At 34.3% G+C, this 17,810-nt stretch overlaps 1 protein-coding gene and 2 pseudogenes across 3 annotated transcripts; all 3 read left to right on the forward strand.

Moving 5' to 3' along the window:
• The first annotated feature begins 892 nt into the window (after positions 1-892).
• On the forward strand, positions 893-9,175 carry LOC144549421 (aspartyl protease family protein At5g10770-like). Its single transcript, XM_078298146.1, has 3 exons — positions 893-1,046; positions 1,799-3,101; positions 9,048-9,175. Exons 1-2 carry the CDS (start codon positions 905-907, stop codon positions 3,046-3,048), a joined length of 1,392 nt encoding a protein of 463 aa, XP_078154272.1. The 5' UTR covers positions 893-904; the 3' UTR covers positions 3,049-3,101; positions 9,048-9,175.
• On the forward strand, positions 6,912-9,048 carry LOC144549422 (aspartyl protease family protein At5g10770 pseudogene; annotated as a pseudogene). The gene is made up of 2 exons (XR_013509671.1): positions 6,912-7,044; positions 7,727-9,048. The product of XR_013509671.1 is annotated as an aspartyl protease family protein At5g10770 pseudogene (transcript).
• A 3,183-nt stretch (positions 9,176-12,358) lies between the features above and the next one.
• Positions 12,359-17,105, forward strand: LOC144549309 (aspartyl protease family protein At5g10770 pseudogene; annotated as a pseudogene). Its single transcript, XR_013509651.1, has 3 exons — positions 12,359-12,435; positions 15,034-15,102; positions 15,929-17,105. The product of XR_013509651.1 is annotated as an aspartyl protease family protein At5g10770 pseudogene (transcript).
• The last annotated feature ends 705 nt before the right edge of the window (positions 17,106-17,810 follow it).

Genomic DNA, 17,810 nt, shown 5'->3' on the forward strand with positions numbered 1-17,810 from the left:
GGGATGATTCAAAAAAAAAAAAAAATTTGTGCGGGGACAATTAATGGATTGATTTATTCTTTCATAAATAGAGATCACTGCAGAGGGTTTAATACCTGCCAAATTCAAGGTAAATACTTTAATGCTTCAAGTTAAATACCCGCAGTTTTTTAAATGCTCATTAATGATTGAGTGGTCCCCCCATGTTTTTTTTGGCAGTATCTGCGGGGATAAATGCGGGGTGGAGGCTGAGGTGATTGTTATCAGCGTCCTTAAATTAATTGTTGAGCAAAACAAAATATTGACTCCCAAGTCCAAGTCTTTCCATCACAAAAAATAAAATTATATATTTTTTTTCTAATCTTCGGATGGTAAAATAAAATTATTATTTTTCAGGTAAAAAAATATATTTTAATTGAGAGAAAAGCTAAAAAAATCCATCCAAACATTTTATATTCTTCTAGACTAACATAATTATACTAAAATATTTCAAAATTTTCTTAATTTTGCATGCAAATGCATCATTTCTAAAATAATTCTATAAACTTTTCATTTTAAAATTAGAAATAGTTAGCCGCCATTGTCCTGATTTCATTCCCCCAATTAAGTCTTCAATTAGCCCTCCTTTAATTTTTTTAATAAATTAATTGTTGAGCAAAACAAAATATTGACTCCCAAATCCAAGTCTTTCGGTCAATTAACGTGTGTCCATAGGGCAAAATTCCCTCACATCTTCAATCATTCTCTGACATCTTCAATCATTAGTCCCACTTTTTAAATAAATTAAATTAATTGTTGAGCAAAACAAAAATATTGACTCCCAAGTCCAAGTCTTTCGGTCAATTAAATTAATTGTTTTGTCAATACATGTAGACTACAAATATAAAAGCAAAGTAATTAATTAAGTATTGCATTGTGGTTCTACATGGCTAATAGTTTGCTCTTTAACTTATTGCAAATATATTTACTCTTTCTCTCTTTCTCAACATGCGCATTAGGTTTGGCCAAGTTTCATGAGGTCGATTTACGTGATCTCACTTCAAAAAATGTTTGCTCTCCACCAAAAGGTATATGATCTTTTCTCAATTAGGCTAATGACAATCTTTTCTGATCAATTAGGCTTAATTAATTGTCCTCAGCTAATTTATTTGTACATGAGAAAAAAAAATCGAGAACAAGCATTTGGTCTAGTGAAAAAGCAGTACTCTCCGTGTGAAAGGTCGGAAGTCTGAAACTGAAAAGAACAATTCTTTGTGGATATTAAATAGTTAGGTGACTTGACCTTCAACCTTTACTGAAAAAAAAAATATTTTCTTGATAACATGGACGGATCCCCTGTATACTGAGAGGGGGGTTGCAACTGCCCCTCATGAATTTTGATTTAATAGGTCCAAATTAATTTATTCCATTATGTTTTTGTTATTTAATATTTAAAATAATATTATTTTGTTGTTATTATGTAAGAGGCTATTTTTATTATTTTTTATTATGTAAGTTTTTTTATATCTCGGACCCAATTAGTTTTTTTTAAAGACATTGTAGAAGCTACTAGTCAGGTACCCAATTAGTTAATATATTTGAATTGAATCGGATAAGTTATTTGAACCCGACTAGTTAATGGATTTGAACTCAATTCATGCCCCACCTTGACATAAATCCTCGATCTGCGCGAACCTGTTGATAGAAACTTCTAATTTCAAATCCTCGATCTAATTTCAAATTTCAAATTTCTACTATCAGTTCTTCATTAAAGCTATATGGATTTCAAGTTTTTCTCATATCAGTTCTTCATTAACTCTTAATTATTATCTATTTGTAGATATGGAAAGGTTCAAATCAGTAAAACCAACACTCAAAATTGTTGATCGACAAGGTCCTTGCTCCACATTACACCCGGCTGAGAAATTATCTCCTGAGCAAATCCTTTCCATTGATCAATCCCGAGTCGACTCAATTCATCGCCAAATCTCTGCTCTCTCCCGCAAAGGCAAAACCTCGGGCCCATTGTCATCATCACTAATCACAGCTCAAGACGGCGGCTCATATGGTGTCGGCAATTACATCGTACAGGTTGGCATCGGCACGCCTAGTAAAACTTTGACACTTGTCTTTGATACAGGTAGCGATGTCACTTGGACCCAGTGTAAGCCATGTCAGGTATATTGCCACAAGCAGCAAGAGCCGATCTTCGATCCATCTCAATCCTCCACCTTCATGAATGTATCTTGCAACTCGACTCCATGTAATGATGTTAGTGTTAACAGTTGCTGGGGTTCCACCTGTTTGTATGGTGTGCAATACGGTGATGGATCATACACAGTTGGTTACTACGCAGAAGACACACTGACACTTACCCCTGATATTATACAAAAATTTCGGTTTGGATGCGGTCAGAATAACAACGGGTCTACATTGGGCGAAGTAGCGGGATTGTTAGGCCTCGGTCGTACGAGTGAATCTTTTGTGTCACAAACTTCCAACAAATATCAACGTATTTTCGAATATTGCTTACCTCCTATATCAAGTTCCACAGGCTATTTAAATTTTGGCAGCAATTCTGATATCTCAAACAAAAACCGCACACCAATTAAACCTGGTTCACATTACTATATAACCATGACCGGATTAAGCGTTGCTGGCAAAACCCTCCCGATAAGTCCGACAGTCTTCTCAGATGCCGGGATGATCATTGATTCTGGTACAGTGATCACCCGATTGCCTCCAGATGCCTACAAAGCTCTCAAATCTGCATTCAGAGAGCACATGACACAGTATAAGATGGTGCAGGTGCCGGATAATTTCCTCCTTGACACATGCTACGACTTCACCGGAGTCGACAACATGACAATTCCATCTGTCGGCGTCCAATTTGTAAATAACGTATCTTTAGATCTTGATCACAATGGAATAATGTATACGTTTTCCAACTCACAATTAGCCTGCCTCGCATTTGCCGGCAACAGGAACGCAACAAGCCTGGGCATTTATGGAAATGTTCAGCAGCGAACATTTAATGTAGTATATGATATACCAAAAGGAGAAATTGGCTTTAGCCCAGATGCATGCTGAAAAACCAGAAAAACTATCAGCATATTATGATTAATAAAACCATATATAATTATGTAGTGTGTAATAGCTTTCAAGGGTGTCTTTATGCATGCATAATTAAGTAGTGTGTAATATCATATGATATGTACTATATATATTTGCAGTTATGATGTTGGAAATTGAATAAACTTTGAGAAAAGAAGTCTATGTAACCTGTATAATGAAAGATAAATATAATGCTACAGTTCCTTATATAGGCTTAATGTGTTTTTAACGTTAGAGTTTCTTATAAAGGTTTTGCTTTCAAGAGTGAGGCTATTAGTACTTTGCAATGTGTGCATATTGATGTGTGCTATACATCTATATTTTTGCTTTAAAGTTCAAACAGTCAATCTGAACTGTTCAACTTCATCTTTATATGAGAATACACATAATTACATATATACAAGTTTTTATATTTTTTTAATTTTTATTTATAATTTGATTAATTGGTACAAAATTAGTACTTTTGGATAGTTCATAATCTTTAGATCACATGATTTTCTATATATCTAAACAAAATAATATAAAAATTCTAAAAAATATAAAATTTGATCTGAAAGTATATTTTCATATAAGATTATATTAAATGATTCGAATTAATTATTTAAATTTAAAAATAAAAATATATAAATCTATAATATGAACGTACATGCATTCCAAAATTGCAAACTACAATAGCCTCACTCTCTTGCTTGGTTTGCTTTTAATGTTATTACACGAGCCCGATCCAAACCCAAATTGTCCCTAACAAACAAAAGCCCGGCCCAAATGAACTTTGGAATCAACATGATAGATATTTTTTAAAGTAACCCAACTTTTGAGTTTGGACCCGGATTAAATGGATTCTGATCGGACGGTCGGAATGAAATCCTCATCAACTTTTGAGTTTGGATTACTTAAAGGATCCAGAAAGAATATTTCCCCATCAAGCAAAACGACATCGGATCCTCCCGGTACCGTAAAAGCGATTCTTTTACAACTACTAAATCCATACCGTTCATTCAACTTTGCACGAATCTTAAAGCACAGACTGCTAGTAAATCTGGACTATTGTTTTAGTAATCGTAAAAGATTCTTTTTTAGGGTACCGGGGAGGATATAAATTCCAAGCAAAGAGCGACAATGAATTGACGCAAGTGAACCTTTCTTTATACCTGCCATTACCAGACTTCACCATCTTGCCTTTGCCTCCTTCTGTGGTAGAGCGACCGATGCGTTCCTTGTTACCACAACCTATCAACAGTGAAGAGATATCCCTCTCCACTGCCGCTTTATTACCCAATCCTGGGTTGAAAATGAAGCAACAGCAACAGCAAAAACAAAATTGCTATTGCTCGTCTCTTCTTCTTCGTTGTCTCTTTTTCCTTTGTTCGAGTATTAGCAATGCCCGATGAAGGGGCTCTGCAGCACACGCCGACGTGGGTGGTGGCGAGCATATGTACGGTGATCGTTGCCATTTCTCTTGCCGTGGAGCGCTTCCTCCATTGTCTTGGCAAGGTCGGTTTTTCTCAGTAGCCCCCTTAGAGCTGCAAACGAATCGAACTTATTCCAGTTTGAGTTTTGTTTGAATTAATTTTGAACTAAATTTGGTTTGAATTAATTTCGTATTGAACTTTTTACGAACTCAATTTCAAATCTTTTACGAAGATTTTTACGACAAGGAAGAGAATTGTAGTCGCCGAAAGCGAGAGGTGAAAGTCGTCTACGATTTTAGAACTGAGAGAGAAGATTACGACTTACGAGTTATGACTTATGGCTGGACGGCCTTATGTTTTAACTTTTAAGTCATCAGCGAATATAAGTCATAAATGGAAATCAACGGTTTACGTTATTTTGAGATTCGAACTAGAATAGTTTGCGAACCTATTTCGAACGAACCACATCCAATTTGAATTTGGTTTGAATTAATTTCGAACTTTTTACAAAAAATTTCGAATCAAACTAGAATCGAATCACAAACTACGATTTTTCTGTGCATCTCTAAGCTCCCTGCTCACAAAAAATATAACTATATTTTTATAAATTAAGGGGGAATTTCATGTATTCCCTCTCAAAAATTTCAAAATTACGTACTCCTCCTCTAAAATCCATAAATATCATATTTACCCTTCTAAATTTTAAAAACTCACAAATTTACCCATTTTGTTAACTTTCCATTAAAACTCATTTTAAATTTTTTAAGTACCCATTTTACCCTTTATTATAATCAAGTATAATTTAGTATATTCTGGTTGATCAGTTTTCGAGAGAAAATATGATATTATGAATTTTAGAGAGGAGGGAATATGTAATTTTGTAGTTTTTGAGGCGTACGTATACATGAAATTTCCCCCATAAAGTACAGAAATGAAGATTTAATTGGTGTTAGCAAGTTCAGAATATATGATGTGCCAACGTTAGCAAAATAACATCTAGTTATGCACATTCATTACTCTTAAGATAATTTGATTTTATAGTTCATATCTGTAATTTAAAATATTATTTTAAAATTAAATCTCATGGAAATCGATTCACTTAATAAACTCAAAAACATTAATACAATGGCCATTTTGCCTTTTTAAAATAATAATAATAATAATAATAATAATAATAATAATAATAAACTAAAAAATAGGCTAACAACTTCAATAATTGGGATGTGATATGAGTACCCGCACTCTCATCCCTCTATTATCCCCCCAATTTTATTTGTTCAATATCATCCACATTTCTCATGATCTATAAGGAATTTTGCAAATCTAAAACTATGAACGTCTTCGACGCAATTTTATCTTTCAAATGAGATCCATGATGACATACTTTCGAGCTCGTCATCACACAAGTATTTATACCTAGTATTTTTCACATGTGACACTGCTGACATTTAAAAGTATTAATATCAAGTATTACAAGTATTTATACTTATGGACGGAAGTATTTATACCTATGTGGTCAACTATTTTTGTTAGAAAAAGGTTGACGCAAAGACGATTAGGGAAATGTGATGCGGAGATGTGGGGTCCATGATTAGGGATAAAATACTTACAATAAATACTTGCACAATGAGGTATAAATATTTGTGTGACGATGAATTCGAAAGTACGTCATTATGGATCTAATTTGAAAGATAAAATTGCGTAGAATACGTTCATGGTTTTAGATTCGCAATATTCCTCATAGAATGTGAGAAATGTGGAAGATATTGAAAAAAACAAAAAAAACCCACCTCTAAAAACGTGTATGATTATTCTCCCATGTAGTTTGAGTGGTCTCTTTATATAGTTATATCAAGTTAGACATACAAGTATTAATATCTTAATTTGCAAGTATTAATTTATTATTTTCCAAGTATTTATATCCATGATTTTAATTAAACTTGTAAGATCACAGTGTTGTGAATAAATTTAATTAAACTAGTTAGTTAAGTTAGTTTATGAGAAGTTAAAATCAGTTTAAGAAATGGGGGTACAATATGGGTACTGGAGTGTGGGGATTGAAATAATTATTCTCAATAATTAGTCCTGCTTTTTCTACAAGTTAAGTGGCAATCATTTGTTGAACAAAGCATTGACTCCAAGTCATTAATTCGGTCAATTAACCGTGTCCATTGGGCAAAATTTAAAACCAGTAAACAACATTCCAAACACTTTATGCATGCATGATAATGATAATGACAATTAATTTCAATTATTGGACCTCCAATCAAATCTTCATTGTTACAACTGCCAGCCATAATATAATATATCTTTCTTTATCAATACTAGTTGTTGACATTATGTTTTGTCAATACATGTGGACTACAAATATATATATAAGCATGGTAATTGTGTATTCCATTGTGGTACTTCTTCATGGCTAATAATTTGCTCATTAGCATATTGCAAATATGTTTACTCTTTCTCTCTTTCTCAACATGCGCATTAAGTAATTTGCCCAAGTTTCATGTGGTTGATTTACATGCTCTCACTTCAAAAAATGTTTGCTCTCCACCAAAAGGTATCTATACATGATCTTTTCTCAATTAGGCTTAATTAATTGTCTTCAGTTAATTTATTTGTACATGAGGAAAAAAAAATTTAGAACCAGCCTAATTAATTTGGTCTAGTGAAATAAGCAATGCTCTCCGTGTAGGAAGTCGCATGTTTGAAATCAGAAAAGTCAATTCTTTGTGGATATTAAATAGTTTGATGACTTGACATCCAACTTTTACTCAAAAGAAAAAAAAAATATATTTTCTTAATAACATGGCCAGATCCCTTCTGCCTGGGGGGTGGCAACTGCCCCTCATGAATTTTGATTTATTAGGTCCAGATTAATTTATTCCATATTGTTTTTGTTATTTTTAATATGTAAAATAATATTATTTTGTTGTTTATTATGTAAGAGATTATTTTTGTTATTTTTTGTTATGTAAGAGAATATTTTTGTTGTTTTTTTTATCTGGTATACAATTAGTTAATGGATTTGAATTGAATCTGATAACCTATTTGAACCCGATTAGTTAATGGGTTTAAACTCAATTCATGCCCCACCCTGACATAAATCCTTGATTTGTGCGCTCCTGTTGATAGAAACTTCTAATTTCAGATTTCTACTATCAGTTCTTCATTAAAGCTAAATGGATTCCAAGTTTCTCATATCAGTTCTTCATTAATTCTTAATTATTATCAATTTGTAGATATGGAAAGGTTCAAATCAGTAAAACCAGCACTGAAAATGGTTGATCGACACGGTCCTTGCTCCACATTACAACCGGCTGAGAAATTGTCTCTTAAGCAAATGCTTTCCAATGATCAATCCCGAGTCGACTCGATTCATCATCGACTCTCTGCTATCTCCGGCAAAGGCACAACCTCGGGTCCATTGTCACCATCACAAATCACAGCTCAATCTGGCAACTCATATGGTGTCGGCAATTACATCGTACAGGTTGGCATCGGCACGCCTAGTAAAACTTTGACTCTTATCTTTGATACAGGTAGCGAGGTCACTTGGACCCAGTGCCAGCCATGTCAGGGATTTTGCTACGCACAACAAGACCCGATCTTCGATCCATCTCAATCCTCCACCTACATGAATGTAACTTGCAACTCGACTCCATGTAATGATGTTAATAATAACAGTTGCTCGGGTTCCACCTGTTTGTATGGTGTACAATACGGTGATGGATCATACACAGTTGGTTACTACGCAGAAGACACACTGACACTTACCCCTGATATTATACAAAAATTTCGGTTTGGATGCGGTCAGGATAACAATGGGTCTACATTGGGCGAAGTAGCGGGATTGTTAGGCCTCGGTCCTTCGAGTGAATCTTTTGTGTCACAAACTTCCGACAAATATCAACGTGTTTTTTCCTATTGCTTACCTCCTGTATCAAGTTCCACGGGCTATTTAAATTTTGGCAGCAATTCTGATACCTCAAACACAAACCGCACACCGATGAAACCTGGGCCATTTTACTACTATCTAACCATGACCGGATTAAGCGTTGCTGACAAAACCCTCCCGATAAGTCCGACAGTCTTCTCAAAACCCGGGACGATCATTGATTCTGGTACAGTGATCACCCGATTGCCTCCAGATGCCTACCAAGCTCTCAAATCTGCATTCAGAGAGAACATGACACAGTATAAGATGGCGCAGAGCTATTCAATACTTGACACATGCTACGACTTCACCGGATTTGACAACGTGACGATTCCATCCGTTGGCGTCCAATTTGAAAATAATGTATCTTTAGATCTTGATGCCAATGGAATATTGTATGCGATTTCCAACTCACAAGCCTGCCTTGCATTTGCTGGTAACAGTGACCCAAACGACCTGGGCATTTTCGGAAATGTTCAGCAGAGAACATTTAATGTGGTATATGATATACCAAAGGGAGAAATTGGCTTTAGCCCAGATGCATGCTGAAACACAAGAAAAACTATCAGCATATTAAGATTAATAAAACGATATTTGTATATGATTATATCGGCATAATTAAGTAGTGTGTAATAGCTTTCAAGGGTGTCTTTATGCATGTGTGGCACCAAAGATATAAACTATATTTACAGTTATGATATTTGAAATTGAATAAACTTTGAGAAAAAAAGTTTTTGTAACCTGTATAATGAAAGATAAATATAATGTTCCAGAGTGAGGTTATGTTAATTTGCATGCAATGTGCATATTGGTCTGTCTTAGGGATTTATATCTCTGTTTGCAATTTCTAAATAGTATTCAAATCGTTCAACATGATATTCATATGAAAATATACTTAATTACATACTAAATGTTATAATTTGTAAAAAAATTTACTATTTTCTAATAGATAGAAAATTACTACTTTTGGATGATCCATCCAGAATTATTTGATCAGATGATCTATTTATCTAAAAATTAGTATAGAAATTCTAAAAAATATAAATTTGATTTTAAACTCGTATTAGCGTTATTGATCGTTGTCAGAAACCTAAAAACTAGTTCTCAGTAATTCAGTTTATTCAAAAAAATTTTTCTAATCTTTGTATAGTAAAAAAAATTATTACTTTTCAGGTAAAAAGGAATATTTTATTTTAATTTGAGACAAAAGCTAAAATGGTCGTCAAAACATTAATAAGACAGTAAAAAAATATATTATTGAGATAGTTACGGGATATTATATATATAAAAGTGATAATGCATCCGACGATGAAGACTCTAGGGGTGGCAACAAACCGAACCAAACCGAACTTACCTTAGGTTTGAGTTTGGTTTGAATTAATTTCGAACTGAATCTGGTTTGATTCGTTTCGAACCGAACCCATTTCGAACTACACATTTTTCGAATCGAATCACGAACTAAATTATTTTTTAGCAGTCCTAGTTATACCGATAGTTTATACATTAATTTTTTCTCGTGGGACAATTCACATGGCTTCTTTTTACCGGTATGAACTATGAAATGAGTGTTTTTAAGTTGAAAAATTGTTCATGAAAAAATACATCAGAGACGGCTTTCCTGGTATGAACTATGAGAGACAACCATCTAGGCCGGAGAGAGGAGTGACAACCGAAGAGACAGCCAGTCGCCGAGAGCGTCAGCTAGATTTTAGAGCTAGAGGGAGAGTGAGTTAGGGAGAGGTGGAGAGAGAACTAGGTTATTGAGATTTGAGAGCGAGGGAGTGTCGGCTAAGTTAAATTATGACTCTCTATCTTGGATTTTAATTTCATCAGGTAAATGGGTATTATGAGATTCGAACTATAAAAATGATCGCACCCATTTCGATCGATCGAACCAGGCTAGGTTTGGGTTTGGTTTGAATTAATTCCGAACCGAACCTGGTTTGGTTCGTTTCAATTCGAACTCATTACGAATCGAATTAAACTCGAATCAAATCCGAATCAAACCCGAATCGAATCACGAACCTCGAATTTTTTTGCCAGCCCTAGAATACTCTATGCGAATCAGAAGGTTACGGGATATTTTATATATTGGATAATCATATATGTATATGTATATATATATATAGAGGTGGGCTACGGTGAGTTGCAAAGTAAAACACGTTTCTACTTCACGCCGTATTCTTATTTTGAAAGTCCAAACGACCGATCCGAACCGTTAGATGTTTAATCCATATTGAAATGTGCTTGGAGACCAAACTTTACATTTTTTGGAATTTTTTTACTATTTATTAAGCATTTTTGAAAATTGTTGTTTTGCTGTGAACAGTAAAAAACAGTAAAATTTTCTGGACCATCAGATCAGCGACTTTCAAAATTGCTTAATAAATAGTAAAAAAATTCCAAAAAATGTAAAATTTGGTCTCCAAGCACATTTCAATATGGAGAACAAGATGAATGGTTCAGATCGACGTTTTGAACTTAAAAATCACAAAATATGAGCGTGAAGTAAAATAGTCGCTTTACTTCGCAACTCACCGTAGCCCATCTCTCTCTCTATATATATATATATATATATATAGGTTAAAAAAATATATATAAACTCTATGGGAATCAGAAGGTTAGATACTATGAATAATGCTCTATGTCAAAATTCTTTGAACAAGGAAATTAATACTATCCAAACATTATATTTTCCTCCTTTTCAAATTTGTTAAGTATTCAGCAGTTAAAAATTAATCAAAATAAATGTACTAAAATAACTGAAATATAATTAATTTTCTCAACTGATTTGCTTTATACTAAAGTAATAATTGAAAATAAATTTATAAATTTTAATTACATGCAAAAGTATTACTCGTAAGATAACTCGGTTTAACACTTTGAATTTATCATTTAAAATCAATCGAATAATATTTTAATTTTTAAATTAAAACTCATATCATGGAGAGATTGACTTAATATATAAACTCAAAAACATTGTAGCTCAAAACCTATCCCCATCTTGAGTTTTAAATTTTAATTAATTAGCCACCATTAATTAATTAATTGTCCTAATCTAATCTTATTCCCTAACATCTTCAATAATTAGTCCTACTTTTAAAATAAATTAAATTAAAGGGCATGCAACAATCAATTGTACTTGAGCAAAACAAAATATTGACTCCAAGTCCAAGTCTTTCGGTCAATTTAAAATCAGTAAACAACATTCCAAACACTCTATGCATGCATGATAATGACAATCAATTTGCAATAAAAAAAAATAATGACAATCAATTTCAATTGGACCTCCAATCAAATCTTGAAGATTACAACGGCCAACCATAATATCCCTTTCTTTAGAGTAGAACTAGGGTGTTCTTAAGTTCACCAAGCTATTTGGTGAATTCAAGTCTAAAACCCATCACATCGATTTTAAATAACGAATCCAAACCATTGAAACCCGTCTACCTTACGAGTGATGCGTCTACATGTGAAAGTTTTAAACATTCGAATTAATTTAGTATAAAGTCAAGCGGTCAAAAAACGTTCAAAAAATGAATGCATTAAAATTAATTTATTAACTTCTAATTTTGACTGCTTGACTTTATACTAAATAAATTCGAATGTTTAAAATTTTCACATGTAGACGCATCACTCGTAAGGTAGGCGGGTTGCAACAGTTCAGATTCGTCATTTGAAACCGATTTGATAGGTTTTAGACTTGAGTTCACCAAAGACTTGGTGAACTTAAGAACATCCTAGTTCTACTCCTTTCTTTATCCCTTGAGAATAAAAGCAAGAATCGTAGTTGAGAAGGTTCTAGTAGAATCTGGTTCTAGAATCTGATTCATGTTATCATCGATACTAGTTGTTGGCCATTTTGTTTTGTCAATAAATTAATGTAGACTACAAATATATAAGCAAGGTAATATATATTAACTACTGCATTGTGGTTCTTCATGGCTAATAGTTTGATCTTTAACATATTGCAAATATATTTACTCTTTCTCTCTTTCTCAACATGCGCATTAGGTAATTTCCTCAAGTTTCATGTCGTTGATTTGAAAGCTCTCACTTCAAAAATGTTTGCTCTCCACCAAAAGGTACCTAGCTAGCTACATGCAAGATCATTTCTCTATTTGGCTTAATTGTCTTCAGTTAATTTATTTGTACATAAGAAAATAAAAATGCTTCGTTTATAGCATGGGTGCGGCCATTTTTATTAATACCCTTAAAAACAAAGAAAATTTAAAAAATGTCCTCTGATTTGATTTTTTTTTTTTAAATGCCTCGATCACCAGGCCCACAGGCGGCCCAGAAAAATAGCGGACCGCCCGTGGGACATTTAGCTAAAAAAATAGTGGACCGTCCGTGTAGAAGGGTATTTAAACATAAAAAGAAATTAAAAAAAAAAATAAGAGAGCTACACGGACATTTAGCTAAATTTCTGTGTAAAAAGAGTAATCGTACATGGACATTGAGCTAAATGTCCGTGGAGATAGAGTAATCGTACACGGCTTTACATAATAATCCGTATAGCTCGGTTATGGAGAGCGCTACTGCAAAAGAATTGTACACTGCTACTTATGTAATAATCCGTGTAGAATAGTAATCATACACGGCTGTTTATGTAATAATCTGTGTAACTCGGTTGTGGAGAGTGCGACTATCAAGGAATTGCACACGGCTATTTATGTAATAATCTGTGTAACTCTCAATAATCACACACGGGTAAATATCCGTGTGTAAATATTCAGGGATTTCTACACCCTTACATTCAACACGGCAGAAAATCCGTGTAGCTCCGCTGTTTAGTGTGTAGGACCCTACAATTAGGATCGTAGCAGATTTATTTCCTCGTGAGGATCTGTGGCCATCCACGGTACGCAAGCTACATGTGGGGTGAGTGCGACAAGCCAGATAGAGACAATTGGGGTCACGGGTCCTTTTTTTTATTAAGGATATGGTTCAAATCTTGCCATTTTACTCTTGCTCGGTGAAAGATGTCAATGGGATAACCGCGTGGCATTGGACACCACATCCTCAATTCACTTATGTCTCAACTTACAAAATTTTGCACAATAGGGGGTCATATTACAACAAGAATGAGACACTTTTCGTGAGCATAAAAAAGTTACTTTTGCGATGGACTACTCTTATTGTTTAGTTCTTTTTTTTGTGACGGTACTTTTTCCGACGGATAACCGTCATAAATGCGCTTTTTCTCAATGTAGGAAACTCTATAGAAGATGAAGATACCTATGAAAGTAAAAAAAAAATCATTTGGTTAATGTTGGAAAACAAAATCTTAACACAACAGGTACTATCATCACGAGTATGTGCCATTCAAATAGGTTATGCCAACTCTGTGCATCCAAATTGATAGAAATCTGGGATCACATCATGTGGGAATGCTCCTATGCGCAAAGATTATGGAGGGGGCTTCTGGCGTCCCACAATGGTACGATACGAGGGGGAAACAACATTCGGAAAATTTGGATCAAGGGTCTTTGGTAAAAGACGCTACAGGAAAGGACGCGATGGAGTGTGATTTGAGCGGCCAGAGCTTGGACATTGTGGCGTGAAAGGAATAAAAGGGTATTTTCAGACAAACAAAAGTTAGTCCATTACCTAATTAATGGAATGGCAATAGATCATTGCCTAGTGGTTAAATTCAGTTTGAGGAGTTTGGTTTTATTATTTGAAACTAGTAAATATAGGATAATTAGGATATCCCTGTGTGTAAATAAAACTTTTTATCAATATATTTGTTGGCGTTTCTTCAAATTATATAAAAAAAAAAATAGTCCTACTTTTTCAATAAATTAAATTAAGGGGTATGCAATCAATTGTTGTTGAGAAAAACAAAATATTGACTCCCAAGTTCAAGTATTTCGGTCAATTAACCGTGTCCATTGGGAAAAGATTTAAATCGGTAAACAACATTCCAAACACTTTATGCATGCATGCATGATAATGACAATTAATTTCAATTGAATCTCTAATCAAATCTTCAAGGTTACAACAGCCAACCATAATATCTCTTTCTTTATCTATTGGAAGAAAAGCAAGAATCGTAATTGAGAAGGTTCTAGTAGCAAGAGCAACCTTTATTCTATTTCTAGACTAGAAAGTATGTTTGGATGCAGCGAGAATAGCGAGAACAACAAGAATAGCGCTGTTCCGATCCATCCAAACATACTCCCGAATAGCGAGAATAGCGTTGTTCTCGCTGTTCTCGCTATTCCTACAAAAACATGGAATAGCAAATTAACTCTCTCAAAGCCTCAATTCCTACAGTAGCTATTCTAAATGTTCAATCCAAACAACTTCCGAATAGCTTTGAGTTAGCGCTATTATTAAATAGTAGCTGTTCTCGCTATTCTTAATCTACTATTCTCAACAGTAGTTATTCTTGCTATTCTCTAGTGCATCCAAACGCACCAGATCTGATTCTTGTTATCATGATTGATACTAGTTGTTGGACATTTTGTTTTGTGATCATGTACACTATAAATATACAAGCAAGGTAATATTAAGTACTGCATTGTGGTTCTTAATGGCTAATAGTTTGCTCTTTAACTTATTGCAAATATATTTACTCTCTCTCTTTCTCAACATGCGCATTAGGTTTGCTTAAGTTTCATGTCGTTGATGTAAAAGCTTTCACTTCAAAAAATGTTTGCTCGCCACCAAAAGGTATCCACATGATCTTTTCTCTAGCGAGAATAGCGAGAACAACGAGAATAATGTTGTTCCGATCCATCCAAACATACTCCCGGAACAGCAAGAATAACGTTGTTCTTGTTATTCCTACAAAAAGTTGGAATAGCAAACGTACTCTCTCAAATGTTCAATCGCTGTTCTCGCTATTCTAAATGTTCAATCCAAACAACATTCCAAATAGTTTTGAGTTAGCGCTTTTCTTAAATAGTAGCTATTCTAGCTATTCTTAATCTACTATTCTCAACAGTAGCTATTCTAGCTATTCTCTAGGGCATCCAAACGGGAGTAGGTCCGGATTAATTGTCTTCAGTTAATTTATTAACCTACTTGGATATTACACTTAATTGTCTTCAGTTAATTTATTTTTACATAAGAAAATAAATGCTGCCTTGATAACATGGGTGGATCCAGTGTATAACGGGGGGTAGGTCCGGATTAATTTGCTCCCCTGTCATTTTTGTTGTTTTTAATATGTAAAAGAATATTATTTTATTGTTCATTATGTAAAAAACTATTTTTGTTTTTTTTTTATTATGTAAGAGACTATCTTTGTTGTTTTTATCTATACCAAATTAGGTAATGGATTTGAATTGAATCTGATAAGTTATTTAAACCCTATTAGTTAATGGGTTTGAACCTGGTTCCTGCTCTATCCCGATAGAAATTTTGAATCCGCCCCTATTGATAGAAGCTTCTAATTTCAAGTTTCTACGTACTATCAGTTCTTCAATAAAGCTAAATGGATTCCATGTTTCTAATATAAGTTCTTCATTAATTCTTAATTATATACTATTTATAGATATGGAAAGGTTCAAATCAGTCAAACCAACACTGACAATTGTCAATCGACACGGTCCTTGCTCGACACACCCGGCTGAGAAATTGTCTCTCGAGCAAATCCTTTCCAATGATCAATCCCGAGTCGACTCAATTCGTCGCCAAATCTCTGCTCTCTCCCACAAAGGCAAGACCTCGGGCCCATTGTCCTCATCACAAATCACAGCTAAATATGGCGGCTCATATGGTGCCGGGGAATATATTATACAAGTTGGTATCGGCACGCCGAGTAAAACTTTGACACTTCTCTTCGATACAGGAAGCTCTGTCACATGGACCCAGTGCAAGCCATGTAAATTTTGCTACACACAAAAAGACCCGATCTTCGATCCATCTCAATCCTCCACCTACACGAATGTAACTTGCAACACGACCCCATGTAATGATGTTAGTAATAACAGTTGCTCAGGTTCCTCCTGTGTGTATGGTTTGCTATACGGTGATAGATCATACACAGTTGGTTACTACGCACAAGACACACTGACTCTTAAGCCTGACGTGATTCAAAAATTTCGGTTTGGATGCGGTCAGTATAACATTGGGGATTTCGGTGAAGTAGCGGGATTGTTAGGCCTCGGTCCTTCGAGTGAATCTTTTGTGTCACAAACTTCTGACAAATATCAACGTGTTTTCGCATATTGCTTACCTGCTTTATCAAGTTCCACAGGCTACTTAAATTTTGGCAGTAATTCAGATATCTCAAACACAAACCACATACCGATTACCAAAAAGCCTAACTCTGGGCCATATTACTATATAACCATGACCGGATTAAGCGTTGCTGGTGAAACCTTCCGATAAGCTCGGCAGTCTTCTCAAATGCCGGGATGGTCATTGATTCTGGTACAACGATCACCCGATTGCCTCCAGACGCCTACCAAGCTCTTAGATCTGCATTCATGAAGCACATGACACAGTATAAGATGGTGCCAGGTAGTTCAACACTTGACACATGCTACGACTTCACCGGAGTCGACAACATGACAATTCCATCCGTCAGCGTCCAATTTGAAAATAATGTATCTTTAGATCTTGATCACAATGGAATATTGTTTGGGACTAGGTCACAACGTTGCCTTGCATTAGCCGCTAACAGTGACCCAAACGGAGAAATTGGCTTTAGCCCAGATGCATGCTGAAACACAAGAAAAATTATCAGCATATTAATTATGATTAATAAAAACAATATTATATGATTATATCGGCATAATTAATTAAGTAGTGAGTAATAGCTTTCAAGGGTGTCTTTATTCATGTGTGGCACCAAAGATATATACTATATATATTTACAGTTATGATGTTTGAAATTGAATAAACTTTGAGAAAAGAACTTTCTCTAACCTGTATAATAAAAGATAAATATAAGAATCTATGGTACTATGCATATTACGATTTGTTACCGTGCTACGGCTCTATATTCGAGTTTTGAAATCCTAACGGTCGATCCGAACCGTTCATCTTGTTCTCCATATAAATATGTGTTTGGAGACCAAATTTTACATTTTTTGAAATTTTTTTACTATTTGTTTAGATTTATTGAAAATCACTGTTTTTGGATGGTCCAGAATTTTCAGATCAAGTGATTTTCTAAATATCTAAAAAAATAGTGAGGAGGGATCAAGTTACAACATTTTTTTGAGTTACAACAAGCATTTTCTACATTTTGAAAGTCCAAATCGTCGATCCAAACCGTTAGATGTGATCTATACAATAAAATGTGCATGGAGACCAAATTTTACATTTTTTAGAATTTTTTTACTATTTATTAAGATGGGTACAAAAACTAGTCAAATTCATACCATTGAATTTTGTACCCATCTTAAAAAAAGTAAAAAAATTTCAAA

The sequence above is a fragment of the Carex rostrata genome, chromosome 35, assembly GCF_964058835.1.
Source record: "Carex rostrata chromosome 35, lpCarRost1.2, whole genome shotgun sequence".
Lineage (NCBI taxonomy): Eukaryota > Viridiplantae > Streptophyta > Magnoliopsida > Poales > Cyperaceae > Carex > Carex rostrata.

Excerpts from the sequence above, each read along its gene's own strand:
- LOC144549421 (XM_078298146.1), top strand. The coding sequence starts at position 905 with ATGGCTAATAGTTTGCTCTTTAACTTATTGCAAATATATTTACTCTTT. Across the intron at positions 1,047-1,798 it reads TGTTTGCTCTCCACCAAAAG|ATATGGAAAGGTTCAAATCA; the intron begins GTATATGATCTT and ends ATCTATTTGTAG.